Genomic DNA, 26,076 nt, shown 5'->3' with positions numbered 1-26,076 from the left:
CAGACAAACTGCAGCAAGTGCACTCTCCCGTTAATACCTGAGGATTCTCTGTAAATGCCAACCCATAACCTGCTACCAACTACATCCAGTGTTGCTCATCACTGCTTCTCACTCTGCTGAAGTGACGACGTGAGGCCGACTCCGTAATCCGTCACTTTCGATCCTGTTTAATCCGTCCATCGATCCATTTAGGGTTGCTGCACCTCAACAAGCTGTCAGGTGACGGAGGTGTAGGAGGTGAACCAGGGCGCGATGACCCAAGTGTCCTGCATCACTGCGGGGATCCATTTCAGACGTTCAGCCATATGAACTCTTTATTTGCTGCTCACTGCCCATTAATCTGGCTCTTATATCGGTGTCTGTTTTGGCAGCTACTACTCTCAGGACAAATATCTGTTACTAACAGCCTTTTCCAGCTGCTGGTCTCAGCATCCTTCATCCATGCCTCCTGTTTTAATCTTTGTTGCTTAAGAAAGAAACATATATGTTAAATAACTCAAAACTCTCCTTTAAAGACATACACAGAGAAGCTCACTTTATATCAAATAAAGAATATTCATTTTGAAGATAATATATAGGCAGTGAATGTGACACCATGCCTTCACGGAGTGTAATCTTTGTGCCAAAGTGAACTTCATCCGATACCGCTAGTGTGAAACCTGAAGTTCGCTGACATTGCAAATCTAAATCTAACCACCTGCCACATTTGTGAGTTTGTTTTCATCTTCCCAAATGTCAAATAGTCTGTGGTTACTTTGTAAGACAAACATGAAAAATGAACCCTCTGACATGGCGGTTGGGTTCTGGTGGGGACTTCCCTGTATAGCTGTCCTTGTTTCTCCCGTTTTCATCATCCCTGCAATCCGTCCTCATGGACCTCCGGCAGATTCACACCTCAACCAGCATCTTTTTGTCGGCACCCTATTGTCTCTGTGGTCGGCAGCATGTGTTTCCATTCGTCAGGCTGTGGTCAGACATGAGCCGAGTGTCCTCTGTTTCCTGGTAACCAGTGCATCGCAGAGAGCGGTTGCCAGAGGAGTTAGCGTCAATGTAAGCATGCTCTACTTCGGGTGACAGCTGAAGAAGCTGTCCTCGGTTGGGAGTGGATGAAAGACATCAGACATCTGTCACACCTGGACCAAGTAGATGTGAAGGAGCGTGGATGAAAGGGAAAGGCCTAGGTGGAGAAATACGTGAGGAGAAGTAATCAGCAAGAGGGTCAGGGATAAACAGAGGGACGGGACGAGGCAGGACGGGTCACGGTGTTCCATCAGATTGTGCCGTTAAAGGCCTGCAAGCGCCAATGGCAGCCTGACGTTTACATACGTAGGTCTGTGAAGTGCAGATAGTCAGAGGGAGGTGATGATGTGCATGGTGTGTAAATAGATGGCTCTGAGATCTATTTTTAAATCCATCTAGAGTGGCCCTTGGCAGGGGTTAGCACAGGCCCTACTGACATACACGCACAACCACATTGCACATTAGCAGCTTGCTTCCAACAGGGATACACTCCAATTTGAAACTGAGACATTGTGTACTCTAATTTGAAATGCAAGTTCATTTTCTATGTTGCATTTCACCGTTACTCATTGCAGTGGTAGTAAGTACAGCTACCTCTATTGGGAACTAGTTGTATTTTCTTGCTGCCTAGTTCTTTGCATCTCCAGTGCTAGCCAGTTACTAACCAATAGCACAATTCAGTGGTGGCAGACGTGTGCGAAGTGCCTATAAGTCTGGCACTGCATTAGGATTGTGTGACAGGTGTAGGACAACAAGACAATCAATCATGTATCCCAGTACAGCGCAGTGATGTTCTATGATAAAGGTACATTTTTCCTTGTAAATTTCTTCTTCGATGTTTGTTGTACTTACTATTGACGTTTGATTTTTTTGAATTGTTACCAAACAGCCAGACAGATTCTTTGCATGTGAAAACCTACATGGCAGTAAGCCTGTTCCTGACCTCTGATACTGGTGTCTTGTGTTGATTTTGTAGGTAGTACTATGTCCTGGTTACGCGTCACACGAACTTGGAAGAAGATCAAGCTGGTATCGGCTTGTATTGTTCAGTCCAATTTTAGATTTGCTTCGTCTGCAGCACCTGTTGCTTCACCACATCGAACATGTTCTTCTTTCCATATGAACACTTCCGAGAGTCCCTTTAAGGTTTCATAAGTTGTCAATGATAATTTGTTTTCATTGTTTACAAAAGTGTTTTAAATGGGGTTGCCTGGTTAATAATTCACATTATTGTATTACTAAATTATTATTATCGTTACATTATTACATAGTTATTCATAAGGTTTGCTGAGTTTATTTTACTTGCATCAGAAACCTGACAGGGAAGAGCCTAATATCATTCATATAACCTACAGCTTCATCTTATTAAAACAGTTATCTGATTTGGTCACTTGCACTAATCATGTACAGTGTTATATAATTGTGTATGAACCATGACGTATTCCTTTAAAATACTATATATCTTAATTGTGTAATATCAAACATATCTAGAATTATACGCAATCCATATACGGATTGTACCTTGTACAACACTATGTGTAACTCATGAACTGATTCTCATGAGAAATTAAATATAAGTAGTTTATTTTATGACAATGGCAATACAGATAATTAAAGGCACTGTTATACATCTTTTAGATTCAAACATTTCTTGCATTTTGTATTCATTATAAACCCACATATTCACATATATACACAGCACAATACACAATAACAATAAAAGGCGTATTTTTGATAAGGATATTGACACAAACAGTAGCGCTGGCCAACGGTTACAATTTTTAATCCCGATTAATCGCACGATTTTCTGTAATTAATGTGGTAAACCACATTCTTATTTGCAAGATTCAACAATGACACTTTTTTCACAACACTTTTATTTTTTATGTACTGCTATATATTAACAAAAGTGCAAAAACCTAACCACAAATAAGGTGCTTTTTAACAGCAGCATTCCCTTTTTACAGCAGCGATTCTAATATTTCTCGTCTCAACTTAAACATCAATGTAATCAAATCAAATATAAAACCCGAGCTATTTGCCACTGCCAGGGCATTAACTTTTTATCTAGTTTGCTGTAGAAAAACAAGTTACCCTCCGAGTGCAGAGCCCCAACCATAACAGTATGACAGGCAAGTTAACATTTATGAACCTGAACAGGTAGCAGCAGGAACATGTTTCTTTGATCGGGGAGCAGCATAAACTCCGATGTTCAGCAGCAGGTGTCCCTGTTAGAGGCAGGTGAAGTGGTCCAGCACTAAGTACACAGCTGCGATTCACTGTGTGGGGGACTTTTTAGTCTGGGCGTACTGGATTTCCTATGGTGAATCTCAGTCCAAAAAATGAAAAAAGAAACCCGCCTTTTGTGATGCAGGTTAAAAATAACTTTCGGTTGTGTCAACTCGCCATCTGGGAGACCATTAAAAGGAAACCGTCCATGAAAGACTTCGGTACCCTTCTCCATTTCTCTGTCCCCGCCAGTTCTTTTCGTTTGGTTCAGGTGAGCGCAGCATCAGTCTTAGGTCCGCCCCCAAATGCTCTCATTTGTTGAGACGCGTGATACTGATCAACATCAACATGAGCAACGGACTTAAAACTGCGTTAATGCTCTATAAAATAATTGTCAGAGTTAGTTAACGCGTTATGAAACATGTTAACTTGCCCGAGCGTAACCAAAAGATATGAAAATATTCCACCTTGTAGAATATATCTTTGTGCTGCATTTAAATATTTACCCATAAACAAATAGATACAAATCTTATCTCTCCCCTCTTCCTTCCCTCACCAGCTCTTCTTCTACACCTCCTCCCTCTCTTATTTTTCTGGCCTCCTTCTCTGCCTCGTCGGCCTTCCTCTTCTCCTCGATCTCGGTCTCAATCAGCCATGGCCCTCCCAGGTAGCTCAGGATCTCCTCGGGGCTCCCTCTGTGTTTGGGCTCAGGATGGAGCAGCTCCTTTAAAAGAGTCATCACCAGCGGGCTGAGGCCCTCAAACTGTGAGGGAGGAGGGTTATCCCTTTGGTTCTCCCTCATGATCGTGTAACTGTCTATTTTCTCCTCACCCCTCCACTCACCATCCTTCACCTTCTCCTCCTTTTCAGCTTCTCGGTCAAACCACTCCTTGAATCTCCGATAGCCGCGGTCGTCGTTGGTGCTCTCCTCCCAGGGGAAGCAGCTGGTTAAGAGGCAATAGACGAGCACACCGAGGGCCCAGCTGTCAATACATGGCTCCACCGTTATCCAGATGTCCTCCGTCTCCTCCTCGGCCCCATCCCACTCCTTCTCTCTCTGAGCAACCTTGACAGGTTCCACCTCGGGAGTGCAAAAGGGAGACTCGTACCAGACGGCACGAACAGTGGAGCCGATGGCACGGGAGAGGCCAAAGTCCCCCAGTTTGACCCATCGACAGGAACTGTCACACAGGAAGATGTTCTCCGGTTTGATGTCGCGGTGGACGAAGCCCAGGGAGTGGAGATGTGTGACGGCACCGCTAAGCTGGGACGCCAGCCTCTGGACGCACTCTTCGTCCACGCCGACCTGAAGGAGACGGATGGTACGGGTAAGTCGCATCGTAGGATCATTTAGTCGGATATATACGTAGGGATTGCAACCCAACCTTAACTGACCTCTGACACAATTACGCTGTAGAGGTCACCATATAGACCGGCTTGCTGGGCAAAGACGTAGTAGGACGGCGTGGAAAAGAAGATGCCAATGGCCCTTGTCAGAGAAGGATGGGTGCAGTAGGAAAGTGAGAGATTGTATTCACGCAGGAAAGAGGTGAGCGAGGTGGACTGACGAGGGAAGAACTTCAGAGCCATCGGGGTTCCTGAAGGGGACGAAGCGAAACAGCATATGTCGAGCGTTAATTAAAGCTTATAATCAGCTTTGGTCAAAAAGCTGTCACCGGTCATGGTATGTGAATGTTTTCCATCATTGACACTGTGAACAAATATATCTTCCCCTTTGGGGCGACTGTGTTACAGAGCTAAGCCACAGGTGCAGCAACTCCATCTCAGAGAACGTCCCAAAGCGTTTCATTACAGCAACAGAAGTGCAAAAGCAAACACTATGAAAAGACAGATCCCTCCTCGAGTTACCCCACATGACATTTGTAGTCTAAAGAAACTTGAGGATAATGTGCCGCATTGGAGATTTAACATTGCACCCATTTCAGATTTGGCAGTAGAAGTTTAAAGGCATAATAACAAAATCCTTTCGTTTGATGTGTTAGCATTGGGAACATTTCTACGACCACTATTTTGAAGGCTGACTAATATGAGATGGGCTGGACCTTTGAACTTGAATTTTGCACCAACCTCTCTTTCTGTGTACAGCTAACATGACCTTTCCGTAGGAACCCTCTCCCAGGAGCTTCACCACCTGGAAGTGATCGGATACCTTCAGATTGGGCATGGACTGCGCCGACAGAAAACATCGCTCGTCGAGTTCCTGAGCTGCTGCAGCCTGAACACACACACACACACAAGTCCATATTCATATTCATGATACTGATACTTATTGGTTCAGGGACGCCAATCAGAAAGAACATCCAGTGCTGGACACAATTGGGTCCGGAATCGGTCACCTGAACCGAACTGTAAATGTCCAACTTGCTTACGTACTCTTAATACCGTAAGAGTTAAATATCCATCCACATGCCCTCCCAGCAGGGATTAGTGGAGCTTTTATAATGTTATGTTATCACTTTCTGCAAATCTGGCATGATCTCCATTGTCCAATAGGCGGGATGGACTTCAGACGTCATCACGTCGGTCTTATCGGGGCGATCAGAACATTTGGTGCTGTCAATCAGTTTCCACCATCATTCACATTCGCGATGACTTTCTTTGAAGTACAGTAGATCCCCCACCACATGTCCGAGCAAATTAGGAAGGCCGTGAACAGTTCAAGTTCGACACAAACAATAAAACAATAATACATTTTTACTTTGGACCTTGTTACGTAACTGAGCTTGGTGGTCAAACTATATTCATTTTGATTAAATTGCCCCTTATTCTCTGAAAGCAAATGTAACATTTTTGGTGATTATTGCAGTAATATCATTGAGTTCTTCAGATTTAGATTGAGACATGTTTGATAATGAACGCTTTCCAACCCACAATAAATCTTTGATGGTGATAACAGATTAAATGGTGTCCGATGACTCATATTTATTTTGAGTTATTTGATGACAGCAGCTTCAAAACTGGATCTCAGTTGTGATTTACTGCTCGACAAACAAATAGATCTGATGTACAGCCAAAAATAAGACTGCAGGTCTGAAAGTCCTGCTTGGCGCAGATGTTACCAACACATCTTTATGAAGGGCCGCTTGAGGGTCAATGATGTATGATTTGTTGTAGCTCTATCTGTGCAACAGTAAGACATTGAGAGAACATGGCTTCTCTATCAGTAACCTGATGGTAAAAGAAACACACCAACACGCTTTGATACAACTGGTAACAAGGAAAAATAGAAAGATATGTTCTGTTTCGAGTTCTTTATGGTTGCATAGACAACAAAAACATAGATGCGTTGGCAGTGGAGATCTTAGATCTCAGACGTCCTCCAGAAATGCTGCTTTAAATATGCATAAAAATAATATTGTGCAGAAGTGAAACTAAAGTGATACAATATATCTTTATTGCCGTTCATCTTAAAACGCATTGTTAAATTCCTGAATTCAAATCTTAATCGGGTTTCGTTCACAGAGTTGTTAACACTTGTCAGAGTTATCAGGTTATTTGATTCTTCATCAGCGCTTCATTCCACTCATGCCACAGATAAAATGGACATAGTGTGCTGCAGTTGGGGGCTCTGATACATTAGCCCTCACAGAAGCGTCTAAAACCTTTGCTGCACCACGTGCGTCTCGATATTTGCTGTGTGCCTGTGAGCTGAGGTGATTATTAATCAAACCCTATCAGTTAATGGCCCTTAGTATAGAGCGATCTGATAATTTAAAAGGGGCTCTGCGTGAGCTAAAGCCATTAACAAATTTGAAGTCCAATACAAGCGCTCAAGATCACCAGCTGAAAATCCTCTTAACAACAGTGTCTAACAAACCGTCTCAGCCACACAGTGAATTTGCCATAAATGTCCTGCAGGTCATCTCGTCATATAGCTGCAAATACACACTTTAATGTGATATGATTTTTGTGGCACTATTTCACTAACATGTCATTTTGCAGCTGGGTTTACACTCATAGGAATAAAGTGTAATACTTACTGTCATTTTCTGATCAGTTGGTTGATATGTTTTCTTTTTCTGGACTCTTTTCGGCATCCGAGGACTTGAACTGACAATGTGCTGCCACTGCAACGTGCTGAGCGGTTCTGTGCCGAAGCTCAACTTGAATTGAAGCTGATCTTTTCCCCTTTTGCTTCGTGGGTCCTTTCAGGAGCACAGCCGCTTTATAGAGGAGGCGCATGGATGTCTGCAGGAGAGCTGGATATTGACTGTGTGCTTCTCCCTCGTGAGACGCACCAACTGGACCCCCCTCCCTCTCTTTTGCTTGCCATGTGCCAGCTCCCTCTATCTCGGCTGCTCTCCTGTTATGCAAACGAGCGTGAACTACAAGGCATTTCAATCCTCTGCCTCTCTGCTAACCCATGGCTATTCTTCCTCCTCCCTCCTCGCCTGTCACTCACTTTCTGCATATCCAAATACACCCTCCTCCTCCTCTTTCCATGTCTCCCTCTTTCTCACCCTCTCGGCCAGTGTAAGTCAAGAATTCCCCACAGAGTGTAGGATCTTTAATTTAATCAACAGGTATGCTGGAACGTTTGGAATAGGCCAAAAGGCTGCGACTGTGAGCCCTCGATGTTACCGGGATTACTGGATCGAGTTAAGCTTGGTACTTTTATCACTGTTCTTTTTTCCTCTTTTATGGCCTAACTCTGCAGGAGGAAGCTCATTTAATTCCCCAAATAACGTCATCCATTCTTTTGAGTCTTACATACAGAGCATCTTCAATGTTTTTATGTGCATTTTTTTTTCATCTTCAGAAAACCCATCTTGCTTAATCCCCTTCCAAGTGCATACTATTGCCTACAACCGCACACTGACTTAGTCAACAGCTGAATCCGTGCCTGCAAAACACCTCGGTTCCGTGTTATGTCGTCTACATGCCAGCTCTGTTTCCTACAGGCCAGCTCTAATAGCCTCGACACCCTCCTCTCCTCTTTCTGTCCACTCAGATATATTTCCCTTGGTACTACATACTACATGACTATTCTTTCCACTTGTTCAATGGCCAATGTTTGTTATGTAACACAAACATCGGCTGCCATCACAACGGTGTGTCCCCTCTCAAGTTACCACCTCTGCCGTGGTCATGTGGCCATGTGGCCCGGGCCGTGACCAACACGTGCTTCCATGTTTGCGGTCGCACCGCAGGGTCCGTCGGCCCCTGCTGTGACAACCTCTCCCCCCCACCAGAACTCAACTTTCACTGAAGTTGCCGCCAAGAGAGTGTAGCTTTCATTCACAAATGCAGGCCGGGAAAAACACACACACACACACACAGAGTTTAAAAGATGCACACAATCAGCTGCTATATGAACGTGGATTCAGTCTTGAAGACATGCACGAAGGCACACACTCAGGATGGCTTTGTTGACAGTTACTGTCAAGTTTCATCGCATGCGCTTTTCGCTATTTGGTTACACGGTCCTATTTTGGAGTGCTTTTACTAAAAAAGGTAGTTGTTTACGCTTAGATGGGATGGTCTTCTATTTCAACTCCTGCACTTTAGGTATACAGTTTGAAAATTAATATAAAAAAATCTCAGGATTGGTTTCATAAAGAACTTTATTCTAGTGTTTTTTTTCTTTTGCAATTCATCTAGAAATAGCAATGTCATGGTACAAGATCATGATTAGGTCAAACCCCAAATCTCTCATTTATCCTCAGTGAAGGTAACATAACGTATAAAAAGCACTCATTTTAGAGACAAGGAATTGTTGTGGGTAATGTGTTGGTTAAAATTATAAAGTAAAGTTATATGAGCTCCATCTTAAAACAAATTTGACTGCTCCTTTCCCAAGATTGGGAATCGTTCTGTTTTGCTAATATGTGCATGCAATGTTCAGCGTGAAGCAAATAATTAACCTCGCTAACATTCAACGGATGGTCTGAACGATAAGAACAACATATAGATTTACCTGGAGAATCAGATATCTGATTTGATAAATCGAATATTGATTTTGCGTAGTTGGATGAACCATACTGTCTAAAAACTCCTCAACAGAGTAGCAGCAGTGAACAAAAGGGAAATATAAGAGACAATACAGTACAACACGTGTCAGAATAAGTTTCATGACTGCTGTTATCGCCTGCAATTTTTTTGTCTTCCTGAGATTAGTGTTTCCAAAGCAGACCAACAACACATCAATTGAATAGTTTGTTTGAGTCATGCTGCAATGATTCCTTAAGTCCCGTCCTCCTCCAGAGAAGGCAAAGATGAAAGGATAAACAGTTGGAAGATAAAAGAGGAGCTTGTAACACACATGCTTCCCATCTGTCATTGTGTTGTTCTGATCTATGGGGATTAACATGTTTTATTTATGGGTCCACTTATACACAAGTCTGGCGGACGCTGTTCTGGTTTCACTAAAATGTTAGAATTAGTCCAACAATGCCTCTCTGTGGACGGCGTGTGATATTACATTACTGAGGAGAAACCACACACAGTGTCACAACTTATTAATGAAGTTTAGAAAGTGGTTTTGGATCAAGATTGGTCTCAATTTAATGGAGGCTTTGTAAGATTGAACATAAAGATAAGATACACGTTGCTCAGTTTTGTGTGACTCAATAGCACGTGGCCTGTTGAGGATTAGTTTCGGACCACAGAGGATAATCAATCAGCCTGCATATGTGTCTCCAACACAATAACTTGTGTTTGATGAGCATGAGTGTGTAACCTGCAGCTCCATTGCCTGAATGGAAAACAGAGGTTGAATAAACAGCCCTGTGTGTTAGGAGGATTTTAAAGCTGTAAGGCTGCTCCCTCAAAGTACAGCTGTTATATAACATACACACATTTTAAGAAGGGCCATGACGGTGGTGGCAATGTCAATAATGTCTCATTTCTTTTTTTGGCAGCAGTTTAGCAATATCTAAAGTTTGAATCTAAAAACTATATCAGAATTAACCTTGTGCACCTGTTAAGCCTATTAAATCAGAATTAAGGGGCGAGTTATTTTAAGGATTTTTATCACAAATTAATAGTGAACAATGTCTTGTTGAGGACAGCTATAATTTTTTTTTATTTTTTTATTTTTTTTATTAAGTTCTGTAAAATATGTCAACACTCAATTATGTCTCGTCTCTGCTCTCCACGTGGGTTTACAGGCACAATCAATGTAAATCATCTACCCCCGATTGGGGGTATAAATGTCCACAATAAAATCATAATCCAAACTAACAAAACAATATACAAGAGCATAAAATAGTTTTTGATTTCCTTCCCTTACATAAAGAGGGTGGATTTTTATTAACCGAGGATTTCAGTCCAGACAACCAATCAAACGCCTTTCACTCTTTTGAAAACTTCAACAATTAACAGAACCTTGCTTGCATATCTGTTCGTTCGGCACTTTTAAATCGTGAATGTTAACACTATCATCCATTATTAATGAGTTTTCTACTACAGCAAAACAAGGCTACAGGGGGTGCGGTCTTTTCTAGAGCCGAGAACGGAAGCGGAAATTCGGCCATCTCCTCGTACAGTCAAGCTACAACAGGGTCAGTAGACACTTTAATCGGATTTTGTATTGTGTTGTGTTTCCAGTATTTCTTGACATTTTGGCTGTTGATTTAAATGTACACACCCAACATTGTCCGGAAGTAGGACATGTCCTTGTCAACGCGTGCACAGTTTAGCTGTCCTGTTGCGAACTAACAAGCGGGAGCTAGCTAGCTTACTGCTATCTTGCTATTTAGCTAATCTGTTCTATTTAGCAACAGGAGAGCAGCAAGTGATCGATTTCATCAGTAAAAACTGGCCTCAACGAACGTTTTCTAATGCTGCGATGCGATGTCGCGCCGCGAATAGTGCGTTTTATTGGACGTTAGTTGATCTGCCAATTCATATGTGACGTTAGCTAACCACCCAACATCCTCATGTACGCCTGTCCACACTTTAACCACACTTCACTGGTGTCAAAGTACTCAGTCTGAGTAGACTAGAGTTCCACTGCTAACGGTACCCGGCTAACGACACAACGCTAGACGCCTCATTGCCCCCACTAGCCGCTCGTACACCTTTTCTAACGCAGACCGATTGTCTGACAGTTGTGTAATGTCAGTGTGCGTATTGACTCTGTGTGTTTGTTTGTGTGTGTGTGTGTGTGTGTGTGTGTGTGTGTGTGTGTGTCACACCCGACGGGAGTCAACGGCTGCTGGTTAGCTTAGCGTAATGTCGGTCGAGTGGCTCCGTACTGTTGCGCTACGTTGAGCTAACGCTAACTCGGTAACGTTAGGTGTGACCGGGCACGTTAACCGTTGTTCACGTTATCTGTGCGCGCGCGCCAACAGGGTGTGGGTAACTTCTTGGTGGGGTTGTTGGTAACTGCACGCAGGGGATGGAGAGGGGGGGCAAGTCAGCTGAGTTTCTAGTGGCAACTCGTAGCCCTGTTGCTTAGCGGTGCAAAGCTTACGTTTTACAACGCAGGTGCGTCTGTCATTTATTGTGTGCACTTTATAAGCCGGTCGTCTAGCTGGAGGCCTCCGTCAGTCCCGGTAGACGATAAAGGGATTGTGTACAGAATTGACACTTGGCGTTGGTTAATTAAACCGGTGTGAGGCGTTGTGGACGTATTCCAAACAAGCCGAGATACAAAGGGCACGTCGTGTCCTCTTTATCAAAGATTAGTTGATGTGTCTGAACTTTGATACAGAACTTCAGGAGTGTCTGAATCGGCCTTTGCAATAGTTTCCTTGAATTCAGTTATGCAACATTAACATTATAGTGTATTTGTCTGACCTGCAAATCCAAACACTGACCTGCTATAGTGTGTGACTCAAAGACACTTTAACAGCACACAGCACAGTTGTCTTTAGCATGTTTGCCATATTACTGGTTCATGTATATTTACAACAAATGGACAAATAACCATTTTCAAATGCATAGATCCCCTAAACGGTTTTATTCTTGTTATTAAACATACTTTACGTCATAGAAAACAGTATGCAGGCGTACCAAGTTTGAGTTTATCTAAGACAATCAGATAGCTATAACCTGCAGACAAGATTAATCTTGTTCCTGTTTTTAAAATAATTTCAAACATTTATTTTGCGAAAATTCCCGTGGTTTCGGCGAAATGATGCATCTGGTCAGCAACAATGTTTAAGCCTCCTGTGTAAGCAATCAAATGCAAACAATGCTCAGCGAGGGATCCAATGTTGTGTCACAAAATCGTGCTGCGCATGCTTTTACACCACCAGCAGCATGCAAGTAAATGGCTACATGTTTATATTTAGCAGGCAGCAGAAATTCAAATTCAGTTTCGGTTCTGGCAAAAACACTATTTTAGTCATGGTGTGTCCTTGCGTTACCACGATAGAAATGTTTAACTCAGTAATTTATAATTAGTTATCTATCCGAAGTTTGAAATGTAAACTAACTAACATTATTCCTCAAAACATGCTGCTCTTGTGAATCCCTCTGCGACTCTACAGTTATTTTGTGAAATATGAGAAACAACACTAGACGTATTTTACCCTTGTGTGTCTTACTGGCTCAGGATTAACTCTTATTCTTAAGTCATAAAGCCTGTTTTATTCTCTTATCTTTGAGTGGATCAGCAGCAGGTCTTGTGATTTTGTTGCTAAATGTCTGCTTTGTCCTTATTTTCCAACGCTGAAGTTAGATTTGGCTCCCGCATAAACTTTGAGCTTGTTCTCGTCTAGTTACATTACATTACATTACATGTCATTTAGCTGACGCTTTTATCCAAAGCGACGTACAATAAGTGCATTCAACCATAGGGTACAAACTCAGGAGAACGAGAAACAAGAAAGTGCAATTTCCTAGTTGGTGGGATCTGTGTCTCTCAGTGCTTAAGGGTTCTCTGTTAATATTCATCTCAATCTTGCTCCATAGTTTTCCTCTCCCTATCGCCTGAGGATTCGGGACCCAATGTTGCCACGGGAAGAAACCGACAAACCGAGAAATAGCACTCTGTGAATGAGTGGCACACAAGTCAGAAACACGAAAGCTACAAAGAGGAGAAACCCTTATTCTGCATCATCTTGTGTAACAGGTGTGCATGACGATGTCTCTGTTTATTATAGCGGTGACATTTTGGATTGATGCCTGGTATAGAGGCGCTTTTCCACTGTCTGAATCTTCTTCTCATGGTCTCATGCGCTTTCATCCAAACTCTTGCCCTTCCAAACCTCTTCTCCAGTCTCTTGAACTTTTGTTTTCACTCTTTTTTCTTTTTTTGTACTATTGACCCTTGTTCGAGCCTTTCTTTTTGTTTCGTCTGAAATGAAAAATGTCCTTGTGTTGGTTTTGCTTTAACTATGTTTTACAACCCTTCTTCTCCATCTGCTGTTCAGATCGCAACAGAACTCGACGGCCAGACCGTTGCCATGTCGACCTCATCGCTACGGCGACAAGTAAAGAACATGGTCCACAACTACTCAGAGGCTGAAATCAAGGTTGTGTTTCCTTCTGCTTATCCGGGTTTTCTTCTCTTCTTCTTTCTTGTCTTACACCCACTTCCCCCATATGTTTGTTGCTTAAATGTAACCCATGTTTCTTCTTAATACATATGACATAACATATCTCCTGATAATCTAATATTATTTTGAAGCAACCTCCTTACTCTTTCCCCTGGTTAACATAATGAGCTTAATCTAATCATTATCAGTTCATTAGGTTTCCTCTCTCCGGCTTGTGTCATTATTGAGTTTGCATTGCTACTCAGAACATTGTGGAGCCTTAACTTGTCCCAATGTATTGGGCCTGAATTATTGTTCTCACGGACAGTTTGGATAGAGGATGAATTTCGAGTTTGTCCCTTTCTGCGTTGTTGTCCAGGTCAGAGAGGCGACCTCCAACGACCCATGGGGCCCCAGCAGCTCTCTGATGTCAGAGATTGCTGATCTGACATACAATGTTGTGGCCTTCTCGGAAATCATGAGCATGGTGTGGAAACGCCTCAATGACCACGGCAAGAACTGGAGACACGTGTACAAGGTTTGTGTTGTGCAACACTTTGGATGCCGGATGATGATGATGATGATGATGATGCGGCTCCAGAAGTATGTTAAATCTTAATGCTTTACTGCAGACTAAATTATTGAGTGTTTAATGTACAGGTTTAGTCAATGAGTGAGCATGGGAGTAATTACAGACACAGCCCAAATATAGCTGCTGTTCTATGAAATGCGTGAATTATATTTCATGACTTTATAGTAATTAGTGCATGTTTGAGTGTGTACTTGTGTGTGCATGGATCTAGTTGGATTGCAGCCTACAAACTGCTTTCATATTTACATTTCTACTACCTGGTTTTCCAGACCTTTTCTACAGTTGGTCATTGGTTGTAATTTATGTTTTCGCCAGGCTATGACTCTCATGGAGTACCTGATCAAGACCGGTTCAGAACGTGTTGCCCAACAGTGCCGAGAGAATATATACGCAGTCCAGACCCTGAAGGATTTTCAATTCATAGACAGGGACGGCAAAGACCAGGTAGAAAAAAAAATACACCATGTCCATAAAACTACATAACAAAATGTGAAATGTTTCGCCAGTACGGTCCACTTTGTGGAATGCAAGCGCGCTTTGATAAACGTGCCACTTGCGATTCATTCAAAGACATTTTACAATGAGTTTCCGACCTCTTGTGTGAACTAACCCAGCCAATAAAGGTTTTATTGGTTGTTAACTGTAGACTAACCAGAAGGTGTGCAGGGCGAAAACCGTACAAGTAACTAAATGTATGTTTGTTAATCTGACATGTATTTCTTCAGGGGGTCAACGTGCGAGAGAAAGCCAAACAGCTGGTGACGCTGCTGAAAGATGAGGAGAGACTAAGAGAGGAGAGGATCCACGCCCTCAAAACCAAAGAGAAGATGGCACAGACCTCGAGCGGTGAGATTGGTACTTAAAATAGATGTTTTAAAAGATTTAAACGATGCTTCAAGTCACATTATTACACTCTGAGAGATAGGTGGGCTCACAATAACATAAAAGGCCTTTTAGCTCCTGGTGGCTGATGACCCAATACAAGCTCTCATACATGCATGTGCTTGTTTGTCTCTGCCTCAGCCTCCTCTGCTCCCTCAGCACCCAGCCTGGGGGGCAGCCTGTCAGCGGGCTCCCACTCTGGAGGGGCGGACCCTGAGCAGGCCTGGCCACAGAGCACCGGGGAGGAAGATCTGCAGCTCCAGCTGGCCTTGGCCATGAGTAAAGAAGAGGCAGAGCAGGTGACACAAAGCAACACATTCAAGACGAGCGCAACCACATTGACGGAGATTCGGTCTAAAGCGTAACTGTGACCGCCTACAGCTAAGTTTGCAGTTTGTCTTGTCATGTGAGAGCCACTCTGTGCTCGGAGGGATGTTACTGATAGTATTCACTACATAGCTCCAGCTTTGCTCTCACCATGTCATGCCTGACCTACCCCAGACTGTCAAGGACCCTCTGGAGGACGCAGAGTTCTGCTATGCAATCACACTCAGCAAAGAGGCACAACAAAAGGTCAGGGGCAGAGAGTGCGCCCTGCTGGCTGGCCTTTCAGTCAGCAACTATCTGTCTTTCTTTCATTCGGAAATCCTCAAACGTGCATCACCTATTGATCAGTCAAATAATCTATGCTCATATGTGTCATGTGTCGGCTCACTCAAGACGTGTGCACCAGGCAGCGGTGATCTGGTTGCGATCATTTAGTTTGGTGTAGTTTCACTGTCTTATTATGCAACTCGCAGGTCTAAAACGTGTGAAGTTGGTGCTTTTCTAATGTAATGAAAGGGAGCACCCAAAGAATCGATGAACGCTAATTTGATTTTGAATTTGCAAGGCATTGGTGAATATTTTTCACTATTGACTACATTAAACACTGAACGATTTGTAAGCATTGATTACTCTTTCCTCTCTGATAGCATGTGTTGGATTGTAGTCTTGGTACGAAACCTGCTGTTGTAGCTTCCTTGTCCCGGGTTTGAGCGAAAACCTTGTTCGTCTGTTGTATGGAAGTGATCACTTCCTCCTGCACACACCGTACTATGGCCATCTCCTCTTGTGGATAAGTCGGTGTTTTTAGTTGTTTTCACTGTTAGTCCTCCTTGTAGAAAGGTAGGATTAACGGTGGCATACCACAGGGTTGTCCCGGGACAATCTCTCTTTTTAAATGGATTACATTCCAATCCTTTTCTTTATTGTAACTTTCTATGCTCCGCTGGATTAAGCTAAATTGTGCATGCCTATTCTTAATCCAGCATTTTGAGCGAGTGAACCACGAGCAGCAAAAACTGATTTAAAATCAACCAATGGCACGTCAGCAAGTGAACAAACCGCAGCTGCTTTGTAGCAGTTCCCACTCCTATAGGGGTGATGCTGGTTGAAACTTCAATTCTACAGCTGTCTGGTTTATTTTAGGAAGCCATGTGACAGCAGGTCTGCGTAAGCTTAATTTCTTTGTGAAACAAGCACCGTCTGATTTTGTGTTTTGTTGAAAACCGTGAGAATTATACAAAATTTCAAACTCATAAATGATGCAGTTATTGGTTGACTTGTTTTCATTTTTTGTTGACTGGAGACAATAATTACATATCAGCGCCCCCCCCAATAATTCAGACTCAGATTGTGAGGGTGTAAACTGATCCTGAGTCAGTACCTGTGGTGTGGTTCCCGAGGTTGTGTGCTGACATCACTATGTCTGATTGGCAGGAAGAGCGACTACGTCGAGGTGACGACCTGAGACTGCAGATGGCCCTCGAGGAGAGTCGGAGGGAGAAATCTAAGCCTGAGGAGGTTTGTGTACTCAGGATTGAATCCAAGTCCGTGTTCACATCCATGTTACGGACATATCCAACGCGGAAGATAACAAAGTCACTTCCACTAATTATTGCCTAACTACTCCGGAATTTGTCAAAAAAAACTTTCCCCATTTAAAGAATCCTGTTCAAATGGGGCCTTGATGTCCAACGCCTCTATGTTTGTATTTTTAAATCCAGTTAAGTAAGATATCATTTTGACTCTGGTCATCAGATGTGTCAGTTAAGATTTCCTACGTTCATCATACGCGCAAATGGAACGTGCCTTTGGGCTCGCATTCTTTTTGTTGCAGCTGTAATTGTCATTGTATAACGTGTCCACAAAAGGTTTATTCTGATTGTCTTTCCCTTTCCCACAGACAAGGAACCAAGTAGTTTTTTTTCTTTCAGTATCACCTTGATGTGTCTGCTGCGCATTTCTGTGTCTGCTTCTAGTTCTCTAGTTTGCGACTTTCCTCGAATACGCTACTGGAGGTTAAATCCATGATCTGTTCTCCTGCACAGGGGGCTCTGATGGAGCTGAGTGCCGCGGACCCCTGGGGGGCCCCGGCCGCCGCCACAGCGGGGAGCTCAGCAGGCCCGTCGCCTCCCAGCACACTTCCCGCCCCGACCACCTCGGGTCCGTGGGGCCCCGCCCCTGCCGACCCGTGGGGGGTAGCGTCACCCACATCGCCTACAAGTTCTGACCCCTGGGGTGGGGGAGCTCCCCCACCCGCCATAGCCCCTCCTCCGGACCCCTGGGGAGAGACGTCCAACAGGGTTAACAATGTCGACCCCTGGGGGAGCACAGGTAAACAGCCGCAACACTGGCCGGGTATCAACGCCGGACCGCGTCCTGCTCTGGTGAACCGAGCGGGTGTGAAGACCTCTCGACCTCTAATTCCTGTTCCATTTTCTCTCGTGTCACCGTGCTGTCGTATCTTACACACACACACGCTTTCATTTTGTAGCGACGAAAGAAAGCATGCGAAATCCACTCTCCCTCTGTGTCTAAACCAGGGATTTGTATCCTCTTGTTTCTACTCAGGACTGACTGGCTGTGTCTCAACCAGAGCTGTCTCTTGTCTTTCCCTTTTCTGTGCTTCTTTTTGAATGAACGGGGTAGCTGCTTATCATCTCTCCTTTACCTCCACTGAGCTGCAGAGATTGAAAAGGGTTAAAGGAGACAGCTCCAGAAACTCTGCTCTCATCTGTCCTCGTCAAGTTAGTGGGATGGCCGAGGTCAAGGAGAGAAAGGCCAGTGTTGGAACCCGGCCCAGCTCCCTGCCTTTCATTGTGGATTGTAAATGTCAGTTGTGGCGTTAACCCTCCCCTCCCCTGCGTCTCCTCTCCTCCCCTCCCCTGTAGCTGTGACTCCCCCCAGTGCTGACCCCTGGGGTCCCTCAGTTCCACCCAGCACGTCCTCCTCGGGGGGGCCAGTAGACCCCTGGGCAAGGGACGGGCCTGTCCTTGTCTCTGACCCTGTCACCTCCGACATCTGGAGTGGCACCGCCAAACACACAAATGGCACAGGTATATTGACACTTAAAGCTGCACAGACCCACAAAACACTGAGGTACTGGTACAGACACATATTTAAAAAAAGGGATTGTACATTACACAACGCAGATTTGCAATTGCATGCACAAAACGGTTGTCTTGTCCTACATTTCATCCTCGTCTAGTATCTGTTGCAATGCAGTTCTATATTGTGTGTTTTTTATGATGAAAGACTTTTTTTTTGGTATTATGATGTTTCTATTCCACCTCCTCAGGAGACCCAGAGCGACGAGGGTCCCCAGCCACAGGCTGCAACAGCACAGGCTCCCCGGTGCCCTTTGACCTGTCATCTCTTGGTTCTTCACTTCCTATACGTAAGACTCCTGAGTCCTTCCTCGGCCCCAACGCAGCGCTGGTGGATCTTGATTCCCTGTTGTCGTCTAAACCCAAACCCAAACAACCGCCGCCTCCTTCCATCTCTTCGTCGTCAGCGCACAACCCCTTCCTCCAGAACACAGGTTAGTTACAGATACTGCAAACATCGAGTGAAACTTCTTACGACAGGAACCCCGGTTTATGTTTACCACATAGACACTCATCTGAACCAATAGAATAATAGCACACACCGCTGGAAATATTAAAGTCTGGGCTACGACGCAAGAAAATCCGTTCGAACATGCTCCAAACACAACTCTAACAATTATTACAGTTACGTATTGTATGCAAAAATATTTGTGCAGACTTCTGCCAAAACTGAACATACTCCAACAATGATACTGGGAAAGGAAACAACACCACCACTCATTTTTCAGGGTCTGACTCTCATCTAAGCACACTCGTAATGTTCCCTTTTATCATGATAGAATTTTCAAAATAAACCTTTTTGTTTTCATAAATGGTTTACAGTTTGTAAATGTAGTTTTAAGCAGAGGCCTAAAAAAGGCTTTGTGCTTATAAGGTTGAGAATCCCGTGGCAAAAGTTCCCTCCAGCTCTGCATACATTGTTTTTTCTTTCGCTTGCAATACGTTTTAATCACAAATTGGAAACACTTACTGATTACTGGATTGACCTTGAAGTTCCTGTGGCCGGGCCCGGCCTACCACGAGCGCCCACAGGTACACTACAGTAAAAACACAGAGCAAATCCGTTGCCTAACTGTCACCTTTTGACTCCCAGGCTCATCTCCTGCCCCTGGCATGGCAGTGACTCCGGGCAGCACCATTTCCAGCAGGGGGGTTTCTCCAATACCGGCCTCCTCCAACCCTTTCGGCGTGGCTCCGTCCATGACCTCCATCTCGCCTCAGCCCTCGTCACTTGGCCTGAGCGGCCTGCGCTCCAGTCCCGTACCTCCCAATCCCATGCTGGGCATGGTGCATCCGGGAATGGGCCTGGGGCAAATGAGTGTGGGTATGGGTGCTCCGGGAATGGGCCTGGGCATGATGCAGGCCAGCCCCATGGGCATGCCCTACAGCGGGCTCTCGCCGATGGCCCCCCCGGGCTCATCTCTGTTAGCCGCAGCACCCCCTCAGCTGATTTTGGGTGGGCCCACTGGAACAGGAGGAGCGATGGGAGCAGGAGGCTCGCTGGGAGGTGGAGGAACGACGGGAGCGAGCACCAACCCGTTTCTCCTCTGAGGAAGTGTCAATCTCCACTTTGCTTACCTGTTTTGAGCTCCTGCTGCCCCCTTAATTCACCCCTCCCCCCCTCCTCAACACGATTTGTGTCCAAAAAGAAAAATGTGTACATCTATATATTTAAAGAAAAAATGAAAAAAGAAAAAATTCAGTTTATCTTTTCCTTAAAAAGCACTATTTCATTTCGAAATAATTTACCACATTTAGCTCCTTTCATTTCAGTTTGGGTTTGTGGGCGGGAAATATAAATCTATTTATTTTGTTTTAATCCTGTTCTGTATTGCTCCTCATGTTGTGGGTTTTTTCAGTCCTGTCTTCAGGTGAAGGTGAGTCCGTGAGAGCAAGAGCCTTTTTTCTTCTTCTTTTTTTCCCCCCAGTAGTGTCACACTACTGCTGTAAAATTACTGCACTGAGAGGGAGGTGGAGGGGGGGGACATAGCCACTAACAGACTGAACAGAGAAACTGTTGTACCTGCCTCTTCCTCTTCTCGCCCCCTAAAATGAGGACAAACACTGAATCACTGAAATGAAAAGAGTGCATGAAGGATCAGTTTTTAAATGAAGCCACCCGGTCAGTCAGAAATACGGACTGAAAAACCTGCATTAACTATTCAGGCACAACGTTGTCTAATAGTTTTCAACTATTTCACTTTTAATTTAATTCAATGTTGAAATTAACTTATTTCTTTTTCCAATTTTTTGGGGAACAGATGAGCAAGAAATCACACTATGCCATTTAAATCAAATGATTATTTTTCCCCTCCCTTATTGTAGAGAGCACTTGGATCTGTGGTCTGAGGATGACAAAGGGTGGGACGTGTGTTGAATGTGTGTGTTTGCAGCAATGTGCGAATGACAATATGAATGCTTATTTGTGAGAATGCAATAGTGCAAATGCCTTGTTGGTTTAAATGTATCAATATATGTCTCCAATTCTCTCCTGTGTCAGACCTTATTTCAGTGACTCAGAAAGGAAGGACATCCATTATTTTTGATTTTTAAAAATGGTCACTTGTATAAATACTATGTAATGTTGGGATTTCAAATTCTAAGGGTCACACATTTCTCTGCCAATCTTGTTAATCACAAGCATTATTTTTTTTCCCCCAATAACATTTCAAAATGGGGTCCCTGGCGTCCCCCGTCCACTTGTTCCATCTCATCTCATGTTTCAAGACAATTATTCAAACAAATGACCAGAAGAAGAAAGAAATGGGATTACCAACATGCTCCATGCTGTTCTTTTAATTTAGTTTGATGAATTTATTGTTTTATTTTATATCAACAAGAAAAATCTCTTTTATCGGGTAAGGTTGAATTTTGTGTGGTGACAACTGAACATTCACATTTGAGAAGAAAATAGAAAAAAAAAATGAAAAGGAATTTATGGAATAAAACAAACACAAGGTGTGCGTTTGGCTTGTTTCATACTTTTTCCTTATTTATTGTCCATACATGTATTCTTTTTCCTTGACAGAGAACAATAATGGAACAAAAATAATACACTTTATTTTCTTTTAAGACGATGTTTAATCTAAACGCCAACAGAAAAAAAACACTTCCAATTATCTGCAGAAGAAAAGCTATTACAAGTTATGATTGTGAATAAAGATGAATGGCTGTAGGACTTCAGTCATTTGTCACAAATGCAGCCTCTGCATCGACTCTTAGTGAAGACACCACGTGTCTCCGAAAAGTTCTGTTGTCCTTTTTCCACACGGACGTCCAGAGTCAGACGAGCAGAGAGTCCCAGTCAAAGTCGTCCTGGAACTCCTCGCTGTTGCTGTGCAGACTCTTTAACGGAGGACGCGGCCGTGGCGCCATGAACTGAGGCTGCATCCCGGCTGAGACAGAAAGAGAAACCGTCACTACGGTACCAACCAAAGGGGAAGTGAGACATGGTCCACTCATCAAGTTCTCCTTCACATTCCACTCAGTCCTTTTAACTTTCTCGTGTCTTACCGGTGGTGTTTGCAGGCTGAGTTAGCGGAGCCCTCTGAAGGCCCGGTGCCGTGTGCGGGGCCCTCCGGGGCGGCTGCACTCCACTGATGGGGTGAACCATGGGGGAGTAAGGGAGGGGCGAGGGGTGAGTCAGGCTGGCCAGGGTAGGCGGGGGATTGGAGGCCAGCGGAGGGACCTGTAGTGGGGAGTTATTCCCTGAGGTGATCATGCCTCTGTGAGTGAAGAAGCGATTCAGAGAGTCGCAGAGGGAAGTGAAGAGCGCCGGGTCCAGGGCCCAGTCGCAGAGCTGTGCCTGCCGCATGCTCTCCAGCAGGTCTGGTGACACAAAGCCAGGGCCTTTTAGTGCAAGAAATAGCAATGGGGGAAAAGTAAATGTTTAAAAAAACACAGGTTATCTTTTTACTACCCTTTTGCAATGACCCCAATAATCAAGATAGTACTGTCTGGGCAATAAAATGTGCGTAGAAGCTTTTACTTAAACTGCAAATAACAAAACATGTTTTTGAAGTTCCCTGGAGATACTTTATCTATTTGTATCTGGAAGTTTTGAGAATTCCATCTCGAAGACGTCTCCTTTCGCTCCAAGCCATGGAGACAAATGTAATTTAATTGGTTTGCTTCTCATCCAGCCAAGTCTTTAACTGACTTAAAATCTACCAATTATTTTCTCAGGCAATCGTGTTGGCTAAGTCCCAACATCATTTTCCAGGGCTCATGGTGAAGATATTCTAATATACTATCTACCATCTTGTTTGTTGTTTGGTTGTTGATGGTTAAAAAGATAACTGCCAGTCGATTTTATCTTGCACGATTGATTTAACATTTCAGTCAAGTGTATTTGTTCGTCTAACGTTGACAGTCTCAATAGAACCATCAATATCTCAAAACCTCCAAAAAACCCCGAGCTGAGAGACTCCGGTGTGCGGCACAGACCTGGGTGACCGGAGAGGTCGATGTTGGCCCAGTCTAGATTGCTGGCGATGCGGAAGCTCTCCTTCAGAGAATCCGGGTTGATGAACCAGTCGGCTGGCACCGCTGAAGCGCAAGGGAGGAAGGCCACTTTAGAAAGCACCGACATTTTCCTCTTGTGTTGCTGTTTTCGATTCAACACGAGCTTTGCTGGACGTAACGTCACACGAGACTCACTGTATTGCGAAATGCGCTCCGCCTCGGGGGGGTTCGCAGATGTTTGAGGCGGTGCAGGCGGCGCCGGGCGAGGGGACATCGGAAGCAGAGTCGGCGTGTGAAGTGGAGCCGCGTCGTTGTTCCCAAGAGCCGGAGGAGCGGCATCCGCTGGAAAGACCGGACAGATAAGCCATTCATCCACGCCCGTGCATAGTGTGCCCCCCCCCCCCCCAGAGGGTTTGTGCAGACGGGATGTACTCACACTGTGAGCCTCCCCTCTCCCGCATGGTCTTGAAGAGGGACTTGAAGGACGCATACAGGTCCGGAAAGTTCATCTCATCGAAGGTGAAGCGCAGCGCAGGGTCGGCGGAAGGGTTCGAGGAGACGACGGCGGCGGCGGCGACAGCCGAGGGCGACAGAGAGGCCCCCGGCGCCGTGCACTCAGACACCGAGACGGGAGCGCAGGAGAAAGAGGGAGCGGACCCCGAATGAGGGAAGGACAGGGGGGCATCGGAGAAGGAGGCAGCCGCCGGGGAGGACGCGCTGTTGGCGGGCAGGCGCGCGGCGGGATCGGGAAAGGTTAGGCCGGGTGGATGGCGAGGTGGGAAAGAGGCGACGGAATAGGTGGAGTCGGCAGGGTGGAGCCCGGCCGGAGGAGGAAGGTGCACGGGGAGGGGGGTGCACGCGGGGCTCTGCGGGAAGGGCGACGGTTGCTGCGAGGGTGAGGACAGTCGATTAGATGCTGATCTGATCGCGGTAAAGAGGGGAGGAAGTGGCCCTACCTTGCACGGGGGAGGGGAGAGGGAGACGGGGCGGGAGGGATGCGGCTGGACGGCCCCCGGAGGCTCTGCGTGGGAGGCCGGACGAGAAGGAGCTCCTCGCTCCGCTTGTGTCACCGAGGTTTGAGGAGCCTGCAACAGCGGAAATGGACAGAGGGTCGTAAAAACATGCTCCACGTTGCAAAGCATTACTTTAGAAGTGTTGGTCCAACATAAATATGATTGATGAAGTATTTAAATGTCAAATGCTCTGAGCATTAAGTTTAACTAATCGCTTTACTGCAGCGGATGCCCTCAACATCAGCACTGTCATGGCTGAAAAGCAGTAGATAAGATATAATGTGTTGCTCTGTTCGTTGAACCAACTTTTTAAAGTAAAGAGGTATCGGGAAAAACTTACTGAAAGATGGAGTGAATGAGTTGTAAATTAGTCATCTTAGTGAGTTTTAGTTTAAAATTATAATTTGCAGAGGAACTATTAATTGGAGCTTAAATGTTAATGTAGGGCAGGAAAGGGTTTAAATTATAGGGATAAAATGCCAGAATCCCAAAGTTGAACTTTATGTGGTTTCACAGCACATCTGCCATTTGAAGAATATAGTTTAGTTAGTTAATGAGTGAGTGAGTGAGTCCAATCAAACCACATACATCCTCCTCTGGATAGGGACGCTTATGTCCCCTCACTTGACTCTCTTCTGCGGGTCCATCCATCGTCCAATAGGAACCCTGCAAATACAGTAGAGAATTCTCAGCTTTCCTCTCTTTTAAACAAACCACCAACAAGTTTACAGAAAGTAGTTCACCTTGCCGGGGTCACTCTGTGGGCGAGGAACTTTCCTGAAGCATTTATTAAGAGACAAATTATGCCGAATGGAGTTCTGTTAAGGACACAAAGTCAAATAAGTCAAATAATTCAGGCGTGCACCACCCGACGATGCAAGTAAACTTAGACTTTAGGAACAGAGTTATTCTAATACACTAATAGAGTGATGCTACTTGAAAAGCTTACTTTCCATCCACGACCAGCTCGGCTGTAGTGGGGAAACCTGTCGCTGATCCAGGTGTAGATGTCATTCAAACTCAACTTCCTCTCAGGTGCAGCTGCGATTGCCATGGCGATGAGAGTGGCATAGCTGTGAGGGGGTTTCCCTTTGTAGTTGGGAGGCGGGGGGTCTGGTAGGGAGGGTAGGAAGTCTCCTCGCTCCCTCCCTCGGTCTTTCCTCTTGTCCCTCTCGCCTCCTCCTCCTCCTCTGTCTTTCCCTGAGCGCAGGCTGCTGATTCCCAGCTGAGGCAGCCAGTCAATACTGGTGAGACTGGAGTTCAATTCATTGGACATTGTCTCTCTCTCTCTCCAGGCACCGAGTGATCCGAAGAGGAAGCGCTGGATCAACAGGTCCTTTTGCTTTGGCTGCTGGTGCGACAAACACCAACACAGAGGCAGGCTTTAGTGGATCGTAATGTAACACTGTCAACCATGAGATTCCTGGACTTGTACCGAGCGAGTTCAGGCACTTTGTGCTCGGCACGCCAATGACACATTTACACCCACACTTTCTATTCTCTGAGGGAGAAGAGTCGCTTACCTCTTTACAGTCATTCGAGGCCTGAGGCCTTAAACTTAATGGTTGATGTCAGGGATTCTGCTCAACTCCTGACCAACTGGTGTCCGCGGCTGTCTTTGCGTCTCGCTCCTCAGCATGTCAAATCCCATGCCGGGCATCCGGTCACACCTTCGGTTTGCAAAAGTTTGGGTTCTTTTGGAGAAACACACACACAAAAACGTACCGGAGAGCTTCCTTTTTCTTTCCCTCTCTCCTTCCCCTCCCTTTCAGAGTTCCCTAGAATTACGTCACTCACCACTCCCTCTTTGTGACGTCACTCCCTCCGCCCGCCTCGCTGAGCTGGTCCCTCCTCCTGAGCTGCTCTGCAGCCGGCTCACCAGGAAGTCAATAAAGGGCAATAACATTTATGTTTGTCTTTAAACTGCTTCGTCCCTGCACGCCCTCATACCATCAAATAAGGCGTGTTTGATTCAGAAACACAAAAAGCAGTACAGA

The 26,076-nt window shown here is 44.9% G+C and overlaps 3 protein-coding genes across 18 annotated transcripts; 1 reads left to right on the top strand and 2 right to left on the bottom strand.

Annotated features, from left to right (window-relative positions):
• Window positions 1-2,587: 2,587 nt before the first annotated feature.
• sbk3 (SH3 domain binding kinase family, member 3) lies at window positions 2,588-7,597 on the bottom strand. The gene is made up of 4 exons (XM_040166363.2): window positions 7,251-7,597; window positions 5,338-5,485; window positions 4,645-4,847; window positions 2,588-4,555 (listed from the first exon to the last, which is right to left on the bottom strand). The coding sequence occupies exons 1-4, from the start codon at window positions 7,305-7,307 to the stop codon at window positions 3,779-3,781; spliced, it is 1,185 nt and encodes a 394-aa protein (XP_040022297.2). The 5' UTR covers window positions 7,308-7,597; the 3' UTR covers window positions 2,588-3,778.
• A 2,841-nt stretch (window positions 7,598-10,438) lies between these two features.
• On the top strand, window positions 10,439-21,565 carry epn1a (epsin 1a). 9 transcript variants are annotated; one of them, XM_078094912.1, is made up of 13 exons: window positions 10,564-10,772; window positions 13,132-13,291; window positions 13,593-13,694; window positions 14,077-14,235; window positions 14,605-14,733; window positions 15,015-15,135; window positions 15,313-15,470; window positions 15,673-15,744; window positions 16,933-17,016; window positions 17,544-17,829; window positions 18,387-18,551; window positions 18,794-19,036; window positions 19,696-21,565. In XM_078094912.1, exons 3-13 carry the CDS (start codon window positions 13,626-13,628, stop codon window positions 20,151-20,153), a joined length of 1,944 nt encoding a protein of 647 aa, XP_077951038.1. In that variant the 5' UTR covers window positions 10,564-10,772; window positions 13,132-13,291; window positions 13,593-13,625; the 3' UTR covers window positions 20,154-21,565. The 9 variants fall into 9 exon arrangements, with proteins under 9 accessions (XP_077951042.1, XP_077951038.1, XP_040020499.2 ...); XM_040164565.2 differs by having other exon boundaries at window positions 15,631-15,744; XM_078094911.1 differs by having other exon boundaries at window positions 15,015-15,144.
• foxj2 (forkhead box J2) lies at window positions 21,402-26,067 on the bottom strand. Of its 8 annotated transcripts, none has more exons than XM_078094924.1 (10): window positions 25,603-25,896; window positions 25,029-25,430; window positions 24,823-24,897; window positions 24,668-24,745; window positions 24,023-24,151; window positions 23,503-23,953; window positions 23,262-23,408; window positions 23,049-23,150; window positions 22,116-22,430; window positions 21,402-21,997 (listed from the first exon to the last, which is right to left on the bottom strand). In XM_078094924.1, the coding sequence occupies exons 2-10, from the start codon at window positions 25,353-25,355 to the stop codon at window positions 21,885-21,887; spliced, it is 1,737 nt and encodes a 578-aa protein (XP_077951050.1). In that variant the 5' UTR covers window positions 25,356-25,430; window positions 25,603-25,896; the 3' UTR covers window positions 21,402-21,884. The 8 variants fall into 8 exon arrangements, with proteins under 8 accessions (XP_077951050.1, XP_077951051.1, XP_077951049.1 ...); XM_078094925.1 differs by having other exon boundaries at window positions 25,029-25,427; window positions 25,603-25,885; XM_078094923.1 differs by having other exon boundaries at window positions 23,503-24,151; window positions 25,029-25,427; window positions 25,603-26,067.
• Between the last annotated feature and the right edge of the window lie 9 nt (window positions 26,068-26,076).

This window comes from Gasterosteus aculeatus, chromosome 20 (assembly GCF_964276395.1).
Source record: "Gasterosteus aculeatus chromosome 20, fGasAcu3.hap1.1, whole genome shotgun sequence".
Classification (NCBI taxonomy): domain Eukaryota; kingdom Metazoa; phylum Chordata; class Actinopteri; order Perciformes; family Gasterosteidae; genus Gasterosteus; species Gasterosteus aculeatus.
This window is presented reverse-complemented; position numbering and strand designations above follow the sequence as displayed.